Here is a 19,966-nt window from a genome sequence, read left to right as displayed (position 1 = left end):
AAAACAGGCAGGGACATCTAAGCACCTTTCATTAAGAGTTTGCTCCAGGCACAGTCAGCCCATTGTATGCTAATCAAGGTGGTCAGTTGAAAAGATTCACACCTAGCCCAACTTACAAAAGCCTTTTGTCTCACCCTGGTCAGTCCACAGATATATAAACCCCTTTTTTTCCCAGCTCCAGCAGACCTCACCCTCTGAGGATGCTTGCCATAGATGCAAGCGAAACGTCAGGAGAAATGCCTCTAGAACATGGCCATATAGCCCGAAAAAACCCACAAGAACTGAAAGTAAATAATAATAATAATAATAGTGTTTAATTCTAATATTGATATTTTGCAGATTTTAAACTGAATAGTCTTTAAGGCTGTGAGCTACTTTGGGTCTCAATCAAGAGAGAAACACAGTTGTTGCTGTTCTTAGCTGCCTTGAATCTTATTATTGAAAGAAAGTAGGATATACATGAATAAGATCATTGATAGTCATAAAAACTAAAATTGTCACAGCGGCTGTTAGAGCAAAATTCCTTGACATATTGGAAATATCTTTTGCTTTTAAAGTTTGAGAGCAGAACATTATGAAGAGGTATTTAGTTTTAAAAAGAACAGTACACTTTACACTAATTTGTTTAAAAATGGCCAGTCAGTACAAATATAACATGACACTGAAACAAAACTAGCTCTGAGATGGAAAACAGCAACTGTTTGAGAGTGCACCATGTCTGGGACATTTCAGTTCAGGATAGATGTAAACAATATAAGGAAATCCAATCAAAACTTTTAGGGAGAAGTTAGAGCATCAAAAACAGAGGACAAATATCTGAACTGGAATTTGGCCAAGATAGAAAAAGTAGCTATCCTCTGAAAAGAAAATGCCACACAGGGTTTTCATGGCAAATGAGTAAAAGCTAAGTCTCTCCTCTCATACTGATGCCAAAGGAATTAACAACTTTAGTGAAATCAAGAAAACAAAGAGATTTAATTTTCTGTCATCGAGGAAATTAAATTTATCCAATTCTCTGGAAGATAAACCACTATCAAAGTATAGCTATGGACAGTCTTATGTACACAATTTTCACATGTTACACTAAATGCACATTCAGACCCCTTCGCTATATCTTTGTGTATGGATGGATTTGGCAGAAAATAGGAAACACTTGCTTTTAGAGCAAGTGGCCATTCTAGGCTGTGCTAATTTCTGTATTTATTTCACAGATACTAGACATATAAAACATTTATTCTAATGCCACATAAAAGAACACACTGGCACCATGATTCTACACAGTTAAGCCAAATTCAAAGAAATTGTACTTACACACAAGACAGATAAGGGTTAGGTGAAATGGGGTCGTGAATGGAAAAAAGTTTAAGAAGCCCTTCTAGACATTATTTCTTCATCTTATTACTGCATTATGACTTTGGTGTATTTCATTGTTATCAACTTTGTAATAGAAAGGGTGAGCAACAATAGAAATAATCTTAAATATGTAAATAAATTATTTTTATTACAAATTCATACCTAAATCCATTCAATTTTTAATTCAACCGAATATGTTTTTATAACAGTATATGATTTTATCAGACATTTAGCACTGCACTGATATGTAGGCATACCCTATTGTAGTATTTTGCCTTTTCACAGATCCACAGGCTCTTTCTAGCATTTGTTCGCCATTTTACATAAGAGATAATGTTTTCTATATGATGGGCTCTGGTCATCTATAGATTTTGGTATCCACAGATGTTCCGAAACTAAAGCCCAGCAGATACCATGGCCTACTGTGTTAACAATTGGTAGCTATACAGTTAACATCACAAAAGTAGAAAAGAAGAATATCAAAAATAAAATCAACTCAAAATCAAAGAAAAGCCTTTGAAAATACAGAATGGTTCCTGTGTGTGTTCTACTTTTTCTCCCGCACGTATTATGCAGTCAAATCTGCTGAATTCCAAAGGGAAGTTTTACGTCAGAATGCTACACAGCAAAAGCAAGGGAAAGAATGACAAAAACACTGCTAACAGTCACTTACTTGACTGAAGATCTGAAAAAGAGTAGAGCTCCTCAGATGGGCATGTTGACTGTCTTAACTGTTGAAAGCACAAAAGATGAATGAAAGAAAATGTGATGGGATTAATAATTAATGCTGTTTTAAAAGTTGCCACAATCCCAATGCACCTGCATATCAAAGTAAATAACACCCCTCAGCATAAAATGCTTGTTTACTTCCCTGTTATGAAAAACATTATTAGCATTTGAAACACTATTAAAGCAAGCTATTGATCATTTATTTTATTTCCTCCCTTTTCATGTTTACATTTTGTTTTGAAAACTGATACCATGAAGCATTAAACAGAGTCCAAATAGTTTGTAAAAGTTTTTTTTAATTAGCCCACTTAATTAAATGTTTAACTAGGCAGCATGTGTAATGTTTAATAAGTAATGCTTAGGAAACATATTAACATGGAATACTTAAATCGCATGATATATATGACTGATGAGTTAGTTTTTAAAAAAAAAATTCAATGGGCCCTTCCACACAGCCATATAACCCAGAATATCAAGGCAGAAAATTCCACAATATCTCCTTTGATTTGGGTTATCTGAGTCCACGCTGCCATATATTTCAGTTCAAAGCAGAAAATGTGGAATTTTATTCAGCTGTGTGGAAGCACGCTTACTTCTGCATGCATACTGAAGCACTAAATGCATTTGGAATAACTGTAGCAGTAGTTTGTATATCGGCATATATAGGTGAATCTCAGTAGATTATGCCAAAGCAGATTTCAGCAGTACAATTAGAAGGCATTTAATCTGAGTTTGTAGCATTTTAGGAGCCCCCGGTGGCGCAGTGGGTTAAAGCGCTGAGCTTGTTGACAGGTTGCATGTTCGAATCCAGGGAGCAGTATGAGCTTCCGCTGTCAGCCCCAACTTCTGCCAACCTAGCAGTTCGAAAACATGCAAATATGAGTAGATCAATAGGTACTGCTCCGGCAGGAAGGTAACGGTGCTCCATGCAGTCATGCCGGCCACATGGCCTTGGAGGCGTCTATGGACAATGCCGACTCTTCAGCTTAGAAATGGAGATGAGCACCACACCCCAGAGTCGGACGCGACTGGAGTTCATGTCAGGGGAAAACCTTTACTACCTTTTACCCTGTAGCATTTTATTTCAAAAATAATTCATTGGTTATTGCAGTGTATATTTGTAACTTTTTCTAATGCATTTTTTGCTTTAAAAAAAACCAACAACACAAAAATGGTCAAGAATTCCCTCAAATAAGATTCTCTTCCATCTGCCCATAGAAGATGCTATTACATGGGGAATCTCAACAATCAGCTACCTTGCAAATATAACATATAAGTAATGTCCTCACTTGTAATGCATTACTTATGTAATGTAAAGCTGCCTTGACTCCCCTTCAAGGTAGAGAAAAGCGGGATACAAATAGAGTAAATAAATAAATACTTCCAAACTATATATAATGAAACAAAAGCGAATCATAGCCTAATGGAAATATTTGTTTGTGATAACTGTTTACATCCTAAAACACTGGTTTAAGTGAGAAAGCAGTCACTTTTCCCTCTTGCAAAATGTGATCGATACTGCAAGCGTGTTATCTATCTGTCCATCCATGTATCAATCCATCTATCTCTATTTGAAGTAGTTTTAATTCTCCTCTTTAATAAAAATGGCTCTCAATGTGGTTTGCACATTAATAAAATGCAAGGCTGTTGCTCCCAGTAAACAATCTAAAAAGAAATGACCAAAATGAAATGAGAGAGAAGATAAGGGAACAGACAGAAAAAAGCCAGTCACCAATTTTAATGTTACACAGCTGACATTAAGAGCAACCAACATAGAGAGCGACAATTCAATGAAAGGAGCCATAGAGAAGCAAATGAACGACTTCCAAACATCTTCTCAATATCCAGGACACGAGACAAAGACAAAGGGAAATCCATTCACACCCTCCTTGAATTCTTCAAAATGCCATGTTATTGCAGGTTCAAACAACTTTGTTTTCTCAACTAAGAATACCAGTTTTCCTTGCTTCTCCCAGGAACAAGCATGGCTGGAAGTATTTGTGATGTTGGGTCAATCCACTTACAATTAGGACGTATTTTACTAATTAGCACTCACACACAGACGGTTTACTTACTAATTTGAAAATGATCCTTCCAACAAGCCGAACTGAGTCTGGTGGAAAGTTAGGCTCCACACTCTTAATACATTTGCACTCCCGTTTATGGTCCTGCCAGGCTTCTTTCTATAAGGTAAGAAAAATAGAAATTGATTTGTTTCTAAGATGCGTTTTCTGTATTACTAAGTAGTACTACAAAGGCCTCAGTGTGCTGGGAAAAGTGATTGCATGGAGGCTAAAGACTCTAAAGGTCTAAAGTAAGCCTTTGAAAATATTCAGGTACACAAGGCTTTGGCAAGAAACCACTGTTGAAAGACATGCACGCTTTTTCAGTTTTGCATTATTTAAAGTATCTATTAATTACAAGTGTTTACTAATTAAGTGTTCTACCAGTCATAAGCCTTCCATATTTAAATAAGTCTGCCTGTTATAGAAACTGTAGGATTAGGAAGATGACTTGGAACTGATTGAAGTTGAACCTCTCAGTATTAGATAAAAGTAAATTCCCTATTCAGGAGGAGGACAGGGGAGTAATATGAGTAGTAGTGTGTGTTCTCCAGTTTCAATCCATCTCACAAAAAATTACCCTACTGAATGCATCACCAAATATTTATATATACTTGAAAGATGGCAACTGAGATGAAAAAGCCAAGCTCCATGTATGTAAAACTCATACAGAAGCAAACGGAAAAGTCATTAGTAGCAAGCTGGTAAACCAGTGAAGTAAGTATTCAATCAACTAGGAAACAGAAAATCAGAACATCACATAGGAACCTTCTTTTTAAAATATTTTTATTTCATTTCTATTCATTTCATTACAAAACACAATCCCTACAATTCATATAATTACCCCCACTGTGCTACCTATTGCTTCCCAACATTGGAGACTTCTAATGCCAGATTTATCCTTCTCAGAAAGAATTGCAAGATTTATAAACCCAAGTATGTGTAAAACCACTCTTCATGTTACCTAGCTCCTGAAGAGTTAGCAAGTGATGTAAAATGCACATTATTCCTATTATTTATACTTTTCAACTTTTTTTTTTTTACCGGGGACCACTATGACCAGGAACCACTTCACCAGGGACCACTCTCCAACATTAGTATCAGAAGGGTTACAAATCACTTTTTGATCAACTTCAGATTCTGTTTGGTTATTTGGGGTACTGATTCAGAAAATTACATTGGATAGACCACATCAGCTGTAGTTTCTGATACAGAACATATGCCATCCAGTGGTCACCATCTGCTCGCCCACAGAAAACCATATTTAATAATCTAGAGCTGATGTGGTGGTAGTAATCTTTTGTAGGTAGTCAGCCTCTCCCCTCCAGACATCCCGGTTGCCTCGGCACTATAAGAGGGGTTTGTGACACCAGTCGCTCTCGTTGGCATGTTGTTTCGAGGCAATGGTGTGGTAATGGTGAGGCCATTCAGGATAGATTTATTTTTCAGCACATTTTCATAACTAGCCTTTTAAAAACTCATGCAATAACCTCGCCAATCCTGCCATACTGGGTTAACAAAGGCCTCTTCTACATTGCCATATAATCTAAATTATCAAAGGAGATAATCCACAGAAGGGCCAGAGTCTCTACAAAGAAGCTCCTTACTACAATATTATTTTATACCTACCCTGCTCACCTGACTTTCTATGGAACTGGAAGGTTTTTAGCCATTGGAATTGGGCAGATAGTGGATAGTACTGGGTTGCAGCAGCATGCTTGCACTAAACTATGCAATAAGTTTTGATCTGGGAAACAATGGGATTCTGGTGGGGTCAATTGTACACAGTTGTGTGTGCCTCGCCACAAAAGGCAAAGCAAACAGCACCTACCTCCTGAATCCCTTATGGAGCAAATATGAACAGAAAAACAAAGAGAAAGGAGGAAAACAGATAAGTCTTCCTCATCATCTAACCATCACATTCCAAATCTAGTCAAATAAATATACAAGAATAGGGGAATTTAATAAAAGTCTTGTCCTTCTCTACTGGATCTACTATTTCACAAGAATTACAGAATGATTGTCATGTATTAAGTCTAACTACAAGATGGTTCAAAACAATGGATGTGATTCAAAATCGCTGTATCTCTGCAACCATGAACCACTCATGAATAAAACTCTTACCACGTGAAAGGATGAGGCATATAGTTTCAAATGGTAACCACTAGATACCTCTCTCAGAGCACACTCAGGCTCTAAACTCAGTCATTCACAATATATTGGCAATATATTCTCCATTTGTGGGATTATTTTTTAGATTTGTTTCTGCCTGAAAGGGGTTAATAAAACTTGATAATTTGGCAGCTGACTTCGCCATGGTGGCCCATGCTCTGGTTACATCCCGAATAGACTACTGCAACGCACTCTATGTGGGTTTGCCTCTGAAGACGGCTCGGAAGCTTCAGCTAGTCCAACGCTTGGCAGCCAGGTTGCTCACAGGAGCGGGGTACCGGCTCCACTGGCTGCCTATTAGTTTACGGGCTCAATTCAAAGTGCTAGTGCTCACCTATAAAACTCTAAACGGTTCCGGCCCAGTTTACTTGTCTGAACGTATCTCCCCTTAAGAACCATCTAGGACCTTAAGATCATCCAGGGAGGCCCTGCTCTCAATCACACCGCCATTGCAGTCACGTTTGGTGGGGACAAGAGACAGGGCCTTCTCCATGGTGGCCCCTCAGCTGTGGATCTGCCTCCTCTCTCCTGACCTTCCGGAAGAAGCTTAAATCCTGGTTATGGGACCAAGCATTCACAGAACAGTTTGTTTACTGGAAAAGACAAGATTTAGTGGACCGGACTTGGACTGCTGTGGATGATCATTTTAATTCTGGCGATTTTAATCTGGTGAAAGGGTTCTTAATATATATTTCGATTTATTTTAATTTTGTGGATTTATTTATTATGTGTTTTATATTATGTTTGGCATTGAATTGTTGCCTGTTTGGAAGCTGTGTTTTATATTATGTTTGGCATTGAATTGTTGCCTGTTTGGAAGCTGTTCTGAGTCCCTCCACGGAGGTCGAAAAGGACAGGATATAAATGTTTTAAATAAACAAATAACTCCTTAAATCGTTGGTAACTTTTTGTGTAATTATAACATGATGCCATTGTGAAATATACCGCTTTGAAATTGGTCCATCATTCTGAAATACCCTGTATAACTGCAACATAAATTATCCAGAAAAGTTATACCTTACCCTAAAAAAATCTAGTATACCTTACCCTAAAAAAACTAATGCCTGTAATCATTAAGACATAACTCTGGGTAATGTTATTGCAGAAAAAACTGGCATGTTTCTTCTGAGCCAATCAAAATTGTTCTTTGAAGGCAGTTCTGATCTGACATCCTTTGTTCTTAAAATAAACGCTGAGATGAATTTCAAAATATACTAAAAGAGACATCAACATGATCAACCATTTATGTAACTAGGAAAGGGATGATGAGATGAAAGACACAACATCACATAAAATCATGCTTCTCATTTTTTTCAGTATTAGTGGTGCATTTTCACATTAGAAAGACAGTTGAATTACACCTTTATGTTCACTGCCACTGAGAATCCATAGACAGGGTGAATACATGCAGGCTGAAAATAGGCACAACCCTTCCTATTAGTATAGCTGCACCTGCTGCTATGAAAACAAGGCATCAGCCGAATTTATTTGCCCACAGCCATTCTACTTTAACTTAGCCGCCAAATCTAACAGCAGTTGTCCCAGGGTTCACTCCCACCTCCTTTTGCTTGGCAGGTGTGTGTTACGTACAAGAGAAGAATAACAATTGTTCAGTCACAATTTTACTTTTCTTGTACACATAAGGCCAGAACTACTGCAATAACTGCTACACAAGCATCTTTTCCGCAAAACATGCTGAGATGCAATGGACAGAGCTGCGAATGGAAGACTCTCAAGAATATAAACAGCTCTAAGAAAAAGTGTCGAAAAGTCACCAGAAAATTCTAAAGAGAAACCAGTAAATCACGCATAATTTGTTCTACCTCAGATACTTATCCACCACAATTCAAATTTGCTGACTTTCTTCCTATCAGCTTTCTTCACTGTCCAGCTTTCACAACCATACATAGAGAACTGAAAATACAATGGCATGGATGATCCTGACTGTGGTATTTAATGACATATCTATACATTTGAGGTCTTAAGTAGTTTCTTCATGTCTGCCTTTTAAAGTCTATATTTTTTTTCTGATTTGTTGACTATAGTCTCCGTCTTGGTTAATGACTGGGCCAAGAAATCTTTAACTATTTCAATATTTTTGTTACTGACTTTAAAGGTAAGGGAATTATGTAATGGATTTAACATACTTTCATATTAGCAACTTTCTGAATCAGCACCCCAAATAACCAAACTGAATCTAAAGTTGACCAAAACCTGATTTGTAACCATTTTGGTACTAATGTTGGAGAGTGGTCCCTGGTCAAAGTGGTTCCTAAGTCAAGTGTTCCCAGGTTAAAAAAAGTTTTGGAACCATTGATTTATACAATGCATTCAAAAGTGGTATTACAAGCTTAAAACTCAAATATGTACATGACAAGGCCTCAGAACCAGTCATCCAATATCCAATACTATGGATTTTTACCACTGAAGATATATACATAGCTTTTGCTAGTTATCACAACTAATAGGACAAACCTTACCAAAGGTTGGGGGGGGGGGGTGCAAAAAGCTGAAAGGTTAAAATGCATGCATTATACAGGTATACTTCATTTTAGAATGACCATTACCTGGCAGCGTGCATCACAGTATTTTGCAACTTTGCACTGAGAACATCTAAGCAGCCGCTCCTTCCTGTGGACAGGAAAAATGTGGGGATGAAATATTTTCCAAGGCTTTAATGTAGCTTTGAAAGAAATGCCTTTAAACTTTGAAATAATAGAAAAGGTTATGGCAATAACATAACAAGAACGTAACTCAGAGAGTATTTCTAGGGCTAGGGCTGATGAGATTGCTGTGTGGGAGGCAAGTGAAATGCGCAAACACACACACACACACACTCAAAACTCAGGCCATGCAGTTTGGTGGACTCTGCAATTTAATGAAATTACATTCCCCTTGCAATTATTCCCCAGGAGGCAAACTATTTCAGAGCAAGAAAACTGTAAAGGAAGGGGGGATGTCCAGGTGTTTGCACATAGTATCTTTGAACTGTGACCAATTGTCTCCTACTATTTTGAAGAGACATGTCACCACAGTTCAAAGTTGGCATGTACAAACACCTGGGTATCGTTTTTTCCCTCTCTGTAAAATATCATTCAAAAAGCAAATTGAAAATTAAAAGTGTGACTGGTTTTTAAAGCGTGCCTTTCTTCATTTTCATCTAGCTTGATGGCCAGAAAACTAATTATCAGAACTCAATTGCATTGCTAACAAACTGTATAGCTGTAAGGAAAAGAAAACGAATGACAGAATGGTGAGAGCTCAGCGCCTGGCCCGAGTCTCCAGTTCTCATGGTTTCTCATGGATGGGGAACAAAGGTGAACATTTTCCAGTTTTGGGGCATTCGGCTCTAGGAAAAAAGAAAGGACTTACGGAAATCTTCAACTCTGATAGCAGAGCATACTGCTATAGTATACTAGGTTTAATTGATTTCTTGCCATAACTTACAATATGATCCAGTAGATCTATTTACTTAATTGGCTCCCTTTCCCTTCCAGTTGTTGCAATGCTAGGGATCACCTTCATTCCATCATGTCATTTTGATCTGAAAACAATGCCTTGACTAGGATTTCTCTGTTAAATTTTCCAAAAATGAAAATGCATTTTATGTGTCTGTTTTATGAACAACTTTGGCTGATACTTAATGCATAATGGTGACTGACATTACTAGGAGCTACAACTCAGCTTCCGGCCTGGAGTACATCCTCAGGGTCTGGCATGATACAGAACTGGAAATCCTAGTGACAGTACAATTTCAATGTGTCTAGTCAAAAGTAATTTCCATGTAAGGAGACTTACTCCCAGGTAAAAAAAAAAAAAAGTACACCCAAGCTTGGTAAAATGTGACCCAGGGTCACAGACAGACCCTCTACATTCATTTTTGCAGACCCTGTTATACTACTCCATTTCTAAATGTGCCATATTTTTAAAGGGGAAAATGTTTTATCACTTCTAAGGTACATATGAGCCATGTCATAGTTGTCATATTCATCTTTGTAAGAGCCTCCTGAACAGTAGCAGTCATTATAGCCTCCCTGACTTCTGCCATAGCCCCAAGAAGCATCCAAACCTCCACTTCGGTTGTCATAGCATTCACCGTAGCTTCTGTCTCCCCCACCACAAGAAGTTTTTCCAGCATGGTCAACTCTGATCTGGCATCCATCTACAGACTCTCCATTCATGGCTCTCATGGCATCAGCTGCATGGTGGGGATGCAATACACACATACCAGTGCTGGAGGTTGCCCATTACTGGTTTTACAACCTGAAAGTCTCCAAACTTGATATACTGCCAGCCCACTGTATCCACGGATTCTGTATCTCTGGATTCAGCCATCCACGATATTTTTTTAAAAAAATCCAAAGAACAAACCCTGCTCTAGCCATTTTATATGCACCACTGTATATATAATGGGACTTGATCATCTGTGGTTTTTGGTATTCACAAGGATAATGGAACCAACAGCAGTAGAAACCAAGGGCCCATTGCCCTTCTGCTGAACAGTATATTTCTTTTGTACTATGACAAAGAATTCATGCTATTCATGAGGCCTCTTTAAGCAGTAGCTACATGACACAAGCTGAAAATGCTGCACTCTGAATAGAAAATATTTTATTTTATTCTCTAGTGTGAGCGGGGTGGGGTGGAATAACATTTCCTTGCTCTCCTGTGATGCAGTCAAGGGATCAAATACTCTGCTTAACATAAGAGAAGCTCCAAGCTGCTTGGAAGTAAACAACACAGTGGGATACTATCTGGTTTTGGAACTCAAAAACGTGACATTACATCGCAAGCAGAAATTCAGCAACTCTGATTCCATACATTATCTTCTTTGAGCAAGTTTCTTGTGGTGAATGTGAAGTTAGGGCATAGATTTATACCATAAACATCCCAAGGAATATAAAGCTGTCTTAAAGTTTTGTCTAAAGTGAAAAAGTTCTAGTGACTCTCAAGGTCTGAGAAATGAAATGTTCTTCAGAGAAGTGGGGAGAAATAGAGCAAATATTATACAGATCATTTAAATCCGGTGTATATTCAGACACCTTAGACAGAATTAGTAGAGATGTACTTTTTCTGCATGGCAGGGGTTTGGACTAGATGGCTCATGTGGTCTCTTTCAACTCTATGACTGTGTATAAGATTTTAATTTACTACAATTTCTGTAGTGTTTGTTCAGTAGATATCTGGAGTGGTTGGTGGATCAGGGGCCCTTTCATACTAGACAATTATAGTGTTATTAATCTTGAACTACCATGGCTCCATCCTACAGAATTCTGGGATTTGGTAGTTATAGAACTCTAAGACAGCATTTCAAAGGTCTCTTCCTAAAGATCAAATCCAATAATTCCATAGAAGGGAATGATGGTAGTTAAAATAGTATCACAGTTATAATAGGTATGTGATATGAAAGGGTTTCAGGTCCAAAACTATATTAAGATCTTTGTTTCGGTCCAATTTTATAGCACATTGAGCCCATTGGCTCTATGATCAAGCCCATGGATCTGTGTAACACAACAAAAAAACCATCTCTTTTGTTGTTTACATACTATTAGACTTTTGTCAACTGCATTACTTTTTGTTATGACTGCACAATGCATATCTTGTTTTAAATTGTATGCAGATTTGGAATCCCTGAGAGGAAAAGAAATTGGATGCGAGTCTTAAATCTCATTTGCTCCTCTGAGCAACTCTCCTTCCCTGCAACTTTTTAACCTTTAGGGTTGAATTACCATTTCCAACATTGGAAATGTAAACAAAAACTAGGAACTTTCTACCACATGTAACGGACCTGCCCAAGAGCTAAACATTTTTAGATAAAAATCCATAGTTATATGCAAATCATACTAAAAAACAAAGTAATACTGAAACCAGAAACCTTTTCATTAGGACTATTAGACAAGCAAATACGAAAACACCAAGAAAGCATCTTCCTCTATATGACAACAGCAGCAACAATTGAATATGCAAAATTAAGGGTGCTTTGCACATGATTTTCCTGCTGCTTGGGAGGGGGTTGGACTGGATGGCCCATGAGGTCTCTTCCAACTCAATGATTCTATGATTCTAAGGAAGCAACAAACTATAGCAACAGCAGATAACTGAATTACAAAAGTTTTTGAAATGGCTGAAATTGACAAATTAACTTTAATTTTACAACAAGCTAACTCACAGAAACAGCAAGAAGAATGGAAACCTTTTATGGACTTTGTAAAAAAAACAGAAGAAGATGATTATAACAGGATTTGTGGACTAAACATAGTATGAAATAATATATGTACTCTAAAACACAAAAGATTGAATATAATCATTGTGTTAATAGTTTGAATAACATATTAGCAATGTATTGAATTTCAATGTTGTGGACGTTATAGAAACACACACACACATACATATGAAGACATTTATAGATTCAGAATCTGTATAGAAGATAGATTAATACAATAAGTATTTACATTAACATATGCATTACTAACATATTAACAAAGAGCCGGCTGCGAGACATATCAATAGATGAATATTATTAAAACTAAGGGGAAAATAAAGCATGTATAAGTAAACTGATAAAGCAATTAAAAGGAATATCAGATGACAACAATTCATTTGCTTTTGGATTAGATTGTACTGTAATTGCAACCACTTTATATGTTAAAGAATATGTGCAATAATTTCCCCACTCTTCACACCCTTGGAGATACAACAGACACGTGTATAGAATCAATTTATTAACAAAACGTTGTGACTAACATATAATATTTTTTACTTTCTCCAATTTTTCCCCTTCCTTTGTTCCCATTTCCATTATGTCATAAAATTGTGAAAATGAAATAAAATAGAAGAAGAAGAAGAGGAAGAGGAAGAAAAGTTGAATTATCATTTAATACTTCCATCCCAATAAGTATCTAAGAAAAATGTAAGCACTAGGCAATATTAGGAATATTGTGAAATTAAATGGGATGTTGGTCCACACTCACAGGATTTCAAATCCTTATTTTCACATTTAATGTAAGCACTAGGCAATATTAGGAATATTGTGAAATTAAATAGGCTGCTGGTCCACACTCATAAGATTTCAAATCCTTATTTCGTAAACCATTTACACTAAGGATCTTCACAGGATTTAGATATTCAAAATGATTTTAAAACCCACAAGGTGATGACAATTTGCATAATAATTCCATCTGTTTCTCTTGGACTGATGCCAACAACATCCATATAATTCAGCAAAAATCATTCAGCTTAGACTAAGACATTCTGATTTAACTGGGTGCTGTCTTTGGCTTTCTAGAGAAAATAGTTCTAAAACACAACCCAAAAAATAAAAATAACTCCTTATTTTGAAAGAGAATGCAAAGTGCAGGGGAAATTAACAGAAATCTCCTAGGAGCACCATGCCCACTTGTGCAAAATTAGTAACATCTTTTAGCAACTAAAATCACAAATTATCTATTTTTCTTTTTCAAAATGTTATCTACTGCTTTCTACTGCAGCCTGTTTGAAGCGATATAAGACAAAAGCCAGAGTTATTTGTGTAGCAGTCTGAGTTAGACAGTGAATAATTAAGTTTGCTTGCAATGCAGAATAGGTGATCTTTCAAGGTCTTTTCACGCATTGTTGTTCCCCTCCCCTCTTCTTTCTGAATGTTGTCACGTTGCTCCTTTTGATATCCGGCTGCTTTGCCTTATCAGTCATCACGGACACATCAGCACATCTTTATGTCGATGGTGCTCACTCTCACAGAGGCCAGATTGGCCTTGGAAACTACCCACATAAAAAGTCATTTTTCTCCTCAGTTGTGTGCCTAACCTCTCTTTTCACAGTGCTAACAGTTCACGCAAGCGTACAGGAGAGATAAAAGAACTATGGGAGTTTGAAGTGCTATTCAGGACTTTAAAATATCTTGAAGTGTGCAAAGGTTCAGCAACAATGGATCAATCTTGAAAAGAAGATGAAGCACAGCGGGCATTGGATTCGGAGGGCCAAAGTCTGTGGAATCAATGGCATGGACTTCAATGGCATTTCAGCTCAGGCACCCTGAACTTTGCTAATTACTGGAATGCACTGCTCACCGCACATTTCCATTTCTATTCAGAAAAATGACTCCAAAACTGGAGACATTTTACATAGGAAATACCAACCAAGATCAGATCAAAGCAACAGTAGTATTGCTTTCTGTTTTCACACAGCCACTCATTTCCACAAAGCTCACTAAAAGAGAGTCATCCCTGTCATTTTCTTTTCGCAGAGGATCTTTATTGCGACTACCATTCGGTTTTATCTGTATCTTTCTTTTCTTCCCCATAAGCCCAGACCACTATTGTGCACCACAATTCTAACAGTAGGCTTTTCCAAACTATCAGGCATTATGGTAAAAGGTACGCTGGTAGGGGGCTTTGGGAGCCACATAGACAATTTCCATGCATCATATTTTTACTTGGCCTGTGATGTAAAGCCATTGCTATGTAACTAGGTTGCATCCACACTGTAGAATTAACGCAGTTTGACATCACTTTAACCACCATAATTCAATGCTATAGGACAGGCATGGGCAAACTTCAGCCCTCCAGGTGTTTTGAACTTCAACTCGCACAATTCCTAACAGAACACCTGGAGGGCCCAAGTTTGCCCATGCCTGCTATTGAATCATGGGAGTTATAGTTTCACAAGGCCTTTAGCTTTTTCTGCCAGCGTACTAGTGCCACACCAAACTACAATTCCCATGATTTTATAGCATTGAGCCATGCAGGTGCTAAACTGCATTGATTCTACAGTATAAATGCACCCATAGACAGCTAGTTTGTCGACCCTCTTTTCTAGCACTGCATGAGCACACCTTGAGTCATGATAACACACTGGCTTGCTTAAACACATCCCTGCTCCAAGGGGTCGGAAGGAAACACAGAACATTTTGCACAAGGCAACATATTTCTACAGAACAAGACAGTGGGCTTTACCATTTATTACAGCAGTCAAGCCTTCACTATCATACCTAGTTGGGTAGTACATGAAAATTATTTTCAGTCTAGTACTTTACTGTTCACCTGGTAGTCATAGGCAACAAGGAATTCCTTACAGGAAAATGCATGAAATATTGTGTAGCTAGGTTGTCAGCAGAGGGATAGCCCACTACAACTCTCCTCTTTGTGAGATCATTAACAGAAATGCTGAGAAAGGTGTGCTGGAGACACAGGATTTTGGTCCTGTCCTTGAATTGGCTATACTTAACCCCAGACCTAAGTCTGCCACATCTGACATCCTTGAACCAGTCACATCTGAAATCCCTCAGTGAGACGGACATGGGTCCTCCAGGTCTGACACTCCGGCACCAGACAAATTTAGTCCTCTACCCCTGAACTAGAGGTCTCCTCTGGTGGTTGGTCATGGTGATAGAACCAGTGATCCTCCTCTTGGAGCTCTATGATGGTAGGAAACAATGCCAACAGAGTACCTGGCAGGAGCTTGACCTCAGGTCAGGTGGCAGGCCCGTAGCCAGGATTTCGTTTTGGGGGGGGGGGGCTGAATTTTTTTCAGGCGGGGTTTCGGGGGGGCTGAGTTTCGTGGGGGGGCTGAGTCTGAGTGAAAGAGGGTCTACCCTAGCAAACCTTTTGTATCATTACCCCAATACCCCCATGCATATGGGATATATTTAGTATGGTGATCAGATCATGATATGAATGATATGAATAAACATAACAGTTTAAGTAATGCCCCAGTAAGGCCTTTTCGCGAACCACCATGAGAATTTCGGGGGGGGGGGGGGCTCCCCCGGCTACATGCCTGTCAGGTGGCTATTCACTTCAGGCTCCCTACTTGGTGCTAATGGGAAGGATGGTACCTGAAAGATATAGTTGTTGGACAGCAGCATGCAAAGCCTCAGTTCAGATCTATCTATTTTAGGGACAAATAAAATAGAGTAGTAATGTTTATCATGAGCTAGTTATGTGTGGTCAGATAGGCAAGAAGACTGGACAAGTACCTGAGATAACCCAGTAAATGCCTCCACTGAGCCATGACACTTACAGGGTAGTCTTAAGCCAGTCATACTCTTTCCATTTGACTTACTGTCTGTCTTTCATTACTAAAGAGATGAAAAATGGGAGAATGAAATCTATATATGGTGCCTTGAACCCACAATGAGGAATACAAAGGTGAGATAAATGTGACATGCAGGCAGCTTTAAAAGGCCAATTCACTGGGGATGTGTGATAGAGAAGTAATTCTGGAAACTAACAAACTATTTACATATTGTCTAACAGCTGCCAGAATAACATTTGCCTAATTTTGGAAACCAGAAAGTATACTGACTAAGGAGGAGTGGCTGGATAAAATAATTGAGATAAAAGACATGGATAGATTAAGATTTTTTATGAAGAAGAATACTGGCAAAATCGTGAAGGCAACAAACTGGTCGAATTTCGAGGAATATTTGAAGCACGAAATGGAAGACAGATAAATAAATTTCAAAAATAGACATTGACAGAAAAGGGGAAAGTATGATGATAGAATTGTTAAGGAGTTATTATAAAAACAAAAGGAATAAGAACGGAAGTCAAAATATCCCCCCCCCCTTTTCCCCTACACACTTATTTATTATTTATTTATTTCTTGCATTTATTGACCGCCCCTCTCAGCCCGAGGGCGACTCGGGGCGGTGAACAGCAACAAAGAAAGACAGTGTACAATGAATCACGACAATACAAACCAACATATACTTATACTAAAAATCCGCTTCGTCAAGTCCTGGGGTCATAGCCGAAATTCGTAGTCCTAGTTCATTCCAGTGTCACTCCATGATACACTCAGTTGAAGGCCTGCTCGAAGAGCCACACTTTCCCATTCCCCCGCCCCTTTCAAATTACCTCCCCGTGCTTCCAGTATCTATCCTAGTATGTTTTTATTTGGAATGTAGTGGAATATTTTTCAATAATAATAATAATAATAGTCCAAATCACGCAGTAAATTCAAATTTGAGGATTTAAAACTGGGTTTCTCACTGTAGATACACACAGCTATTTACTGGTGAATACAGAGGTTCCTTCTTGCCTTTCTATGATATAACTATGGAAGATCAAGATATAAAAGCAAATACATAGAAAATTCTACTTTCTGGTATAAGACTCCACCCCAATCAATCTAAACCCTTCACTTAATCCTTAAATCTTCTGTTTACAATGCTTCCTGCAAGAGTTTCCATTTGAAACTATTGTATTAAACACTGAGATTGATGTCATAAGGCAAGGTTGTCAAAAGTCGCTAAATCTGTACATGAACCAACATGCAATTATTATCTTGTTCTTTGTGTTACAGATTCACAGTAGTTATTCAGTACAAAACTGTGGCAAGCCCTTTTTGTTGTTGTGAAGATTCTTTCTTCTCCTCCTAGTCAGGACTGATGTTCAAATCATTAAGATCTCTTTATCTACCTCTCTGCATTTAACCTTGGAAAGGTACTAGCTGCTTTCAAAAGCTCTGGCATGAGAATAAGGGACTCCTGTATGTAGGTAAAGTAAGACCTTGGACAAGTTCAGTGCATACAGAACATGAAGTCCAGAGTTATTAGAAGATAAAAGTATCATTCTCCCCAATTGTTAAGGTCCCTTAGGGGAAAGGGAGATATTGCAGAATGCCTTTGACTGTCTGTTGCTTTGTTGTTAAAGCTATTTATTTGTCCACTATTTTAGCTCAAGTCTTCATAAGTCAGCTCACCTTTTCAAAAATGTCTCTCATTGGATCTTTACTTGTATCTCTAGCTCACAATATGGAAACATAGCCCATGAATAACAAGAAGCCAAGGGTGTCGTTACAGAAGGCAGCCATTACAGCTAGAAGAATGATTCCCACGCTTAAACTCCCTAAACACAGCAGTCCTGTGCAAAAGAAGGGAAGACAAAACAGAAAAAAAGAATGTCTATTTTAATTGATAAATATAGTTTATCTGCGGGATCACTGCCACAGTAGCACAGCAGGTTAAACCACTAGATGTAGGAAAGCTGCTGACCGAAAGATTGGCAGTTCAAAGCTGCAAGTCGGGGTGAGCTCTCACTGTCAGCCCTTGCTCCTAGCAGTTCGAAAGTATGCAATGCAAGTAGATCAATAGGTACTGCCTTGACGGGAAGTTAAAATAGTCTCCCCATGGAGATATGCAGACATGCCGGCAACACATTAAGAGATGCCCATGGACAACATGCTCCTCGGCATGGAAAACAGAACAAGAGCACATCCCCATAACTGGAGTTGAGCAGACGCCAGAGATGGAAAACGGGGAAGCCCTTTACTTTTGTCTCTGTTGTATGTCATTGTTCACTGTGTGCATAAAAAGGCATTGAATGTTTGCCTCATATGTGTATTGTAGTCCACTTTGAGTACCTCCGAGGAGATAAAGCAGAATATAAATTAAGTGTATTCAGTGTGGTTAGAACCCAGAAAAATTATCTTGATATGCCAGTCTTACGGGAAGAAATTGAGCAGTGTGACTGAATGCAGATGATCTCTTCTTAATTATTTTCTGCACATTTTCAAAATATGTGGTTTCTAAATTAGTAATTCAAATGCAGTAGGGGAAATTTCTTTTACTATACGACTATATCTTGCCACCAAAAAGATACAAGTAAAGTTCTGCTGCCAATCATCTGTTTTCATTTTAATTGAGCTTATGTGAGACTCTAATATGAGCTCCATTAAATTCAGCTGAGATTGCCAGAGAAGGAGTAATTTCATTTAGAGACAGATATTATCTCAGACCCCCAGTGATAAGTAGCCACCTGCAACCAAAAAAGGAGCCATTAATGGACAAAGCAGTGAGTAAGAAACCATACCGATCCCTATGAGCTAATAACTACTTCAGGCACTGACACATAGTTCTGTAAGTCTGAGAAACTATGAGCACAAAACAAATATTTGAACAGATATTGAAAAGAATGTCAATCAGTTATTTATTGGCCCAGCAATCTTCCTTTAAAAAAAAAGAGTCCAGTCTTATACAAAAAACACATAAGCAGCAGCAGCACTAGCATCAGCAAAGGCACATTCCAGATTTTTTTATAACCCACTCAAATCACAATAATAAGGCATGTCTGTAATGTCATGACTGAGAAGCTAGCTGGCAAGGTCATATGGACTGTATTTTGTCTTTTCATCTATGACTTCATAAACCATCTCTATGAAGTTGGCTTCCACCTTGATGGCTTCAGCTTCAGAATTGCTTTCTACCTTTCAGAAATTACACCATTTTGATTGACACTCATGATAGATACCACACTTTCTATTATGCTTAACACAGGTAAACATGTCACCTGATGTTTTCTTAATGGCATCTAAATGAATAAACAAGTATCACTAAAAGGACTGCATTTAAGATGGAACTGAAGTCCTGCCTATGGCACAATATGGAAGGCATCACTTGATATTGTAATTGTTAAGTGATTTTTTTTTTGTGTCAGAAGCAACTTGAGAAATTGCAAGTCACTTCTGGTGTGAGATAATTTAACCCATTGCGTCACTGCAGCTCCAATTGCTAAGTGATAACTACATATGTATATCAAAATCTCAGCTTCTCCTGCTCAACTAAGTACAATAGAAGCCCACATCCATGCGACCACTATTTGCAGTTTCATTTATCAAAAATATGTCCTCTCTAGGTATTTTCTAGTCCT

The 19,966-nt window shown here is 38.1% G+C and overlaps 1 protein-coding gene across 1 annotated transcript in view; it reads right to left on the bottom strand.

Annotated features, from left to right (window-relative positions):
- SMYD3 (SET and MYND domain containing 3) overlaps window positions 1-19,966 on the bottom strand; it is a 446,381-nt gene that overhangs the window by 388,595 nt on the left and 37,820 nt on the right. Inside the window, exons 2-4 of the mRNA XM_060753934.2 lie at window positions 8,885-8,948; window positions 4,158-4,265; window positions 2,027-2,084 (exon numbers count right to left, since the gene is read on the bottom strand). Of these exons, the coding sequence (XP_060609917.2) occupies window positions 2,027-2,084; window positions 4,158-4,265; window positions 8,885-8,948 (230 nt within the window). The remainder of the gene's footprint in view (window positions 1-2,026; window positions 2,085-4,157; window positions 4,266-8,884; window positions 8,949-19,966) is intronic.

The sequence above is a fragment of the Anolis sagrei genome, chromosome 1 (genome assembly GCF_037176765.1).
Source record: "Anolis sagrei isolate rAnoSag1 chromosome 1, rAnoSag1.mat, whole genome shotgun sequence".
In the NCBI taxonomy this organism is placed as follows: domain Eukaryota; kingdom Metazoa; phylum Chordata; class Lepidosauria; order Squamata; family Dactyloidae; genus Anolis; species Anolis sagrei.
Note: the sequence above shows the minus strand (reverse complement) of the source record. Positions and strands in the feature narration are given on the sequence as shown.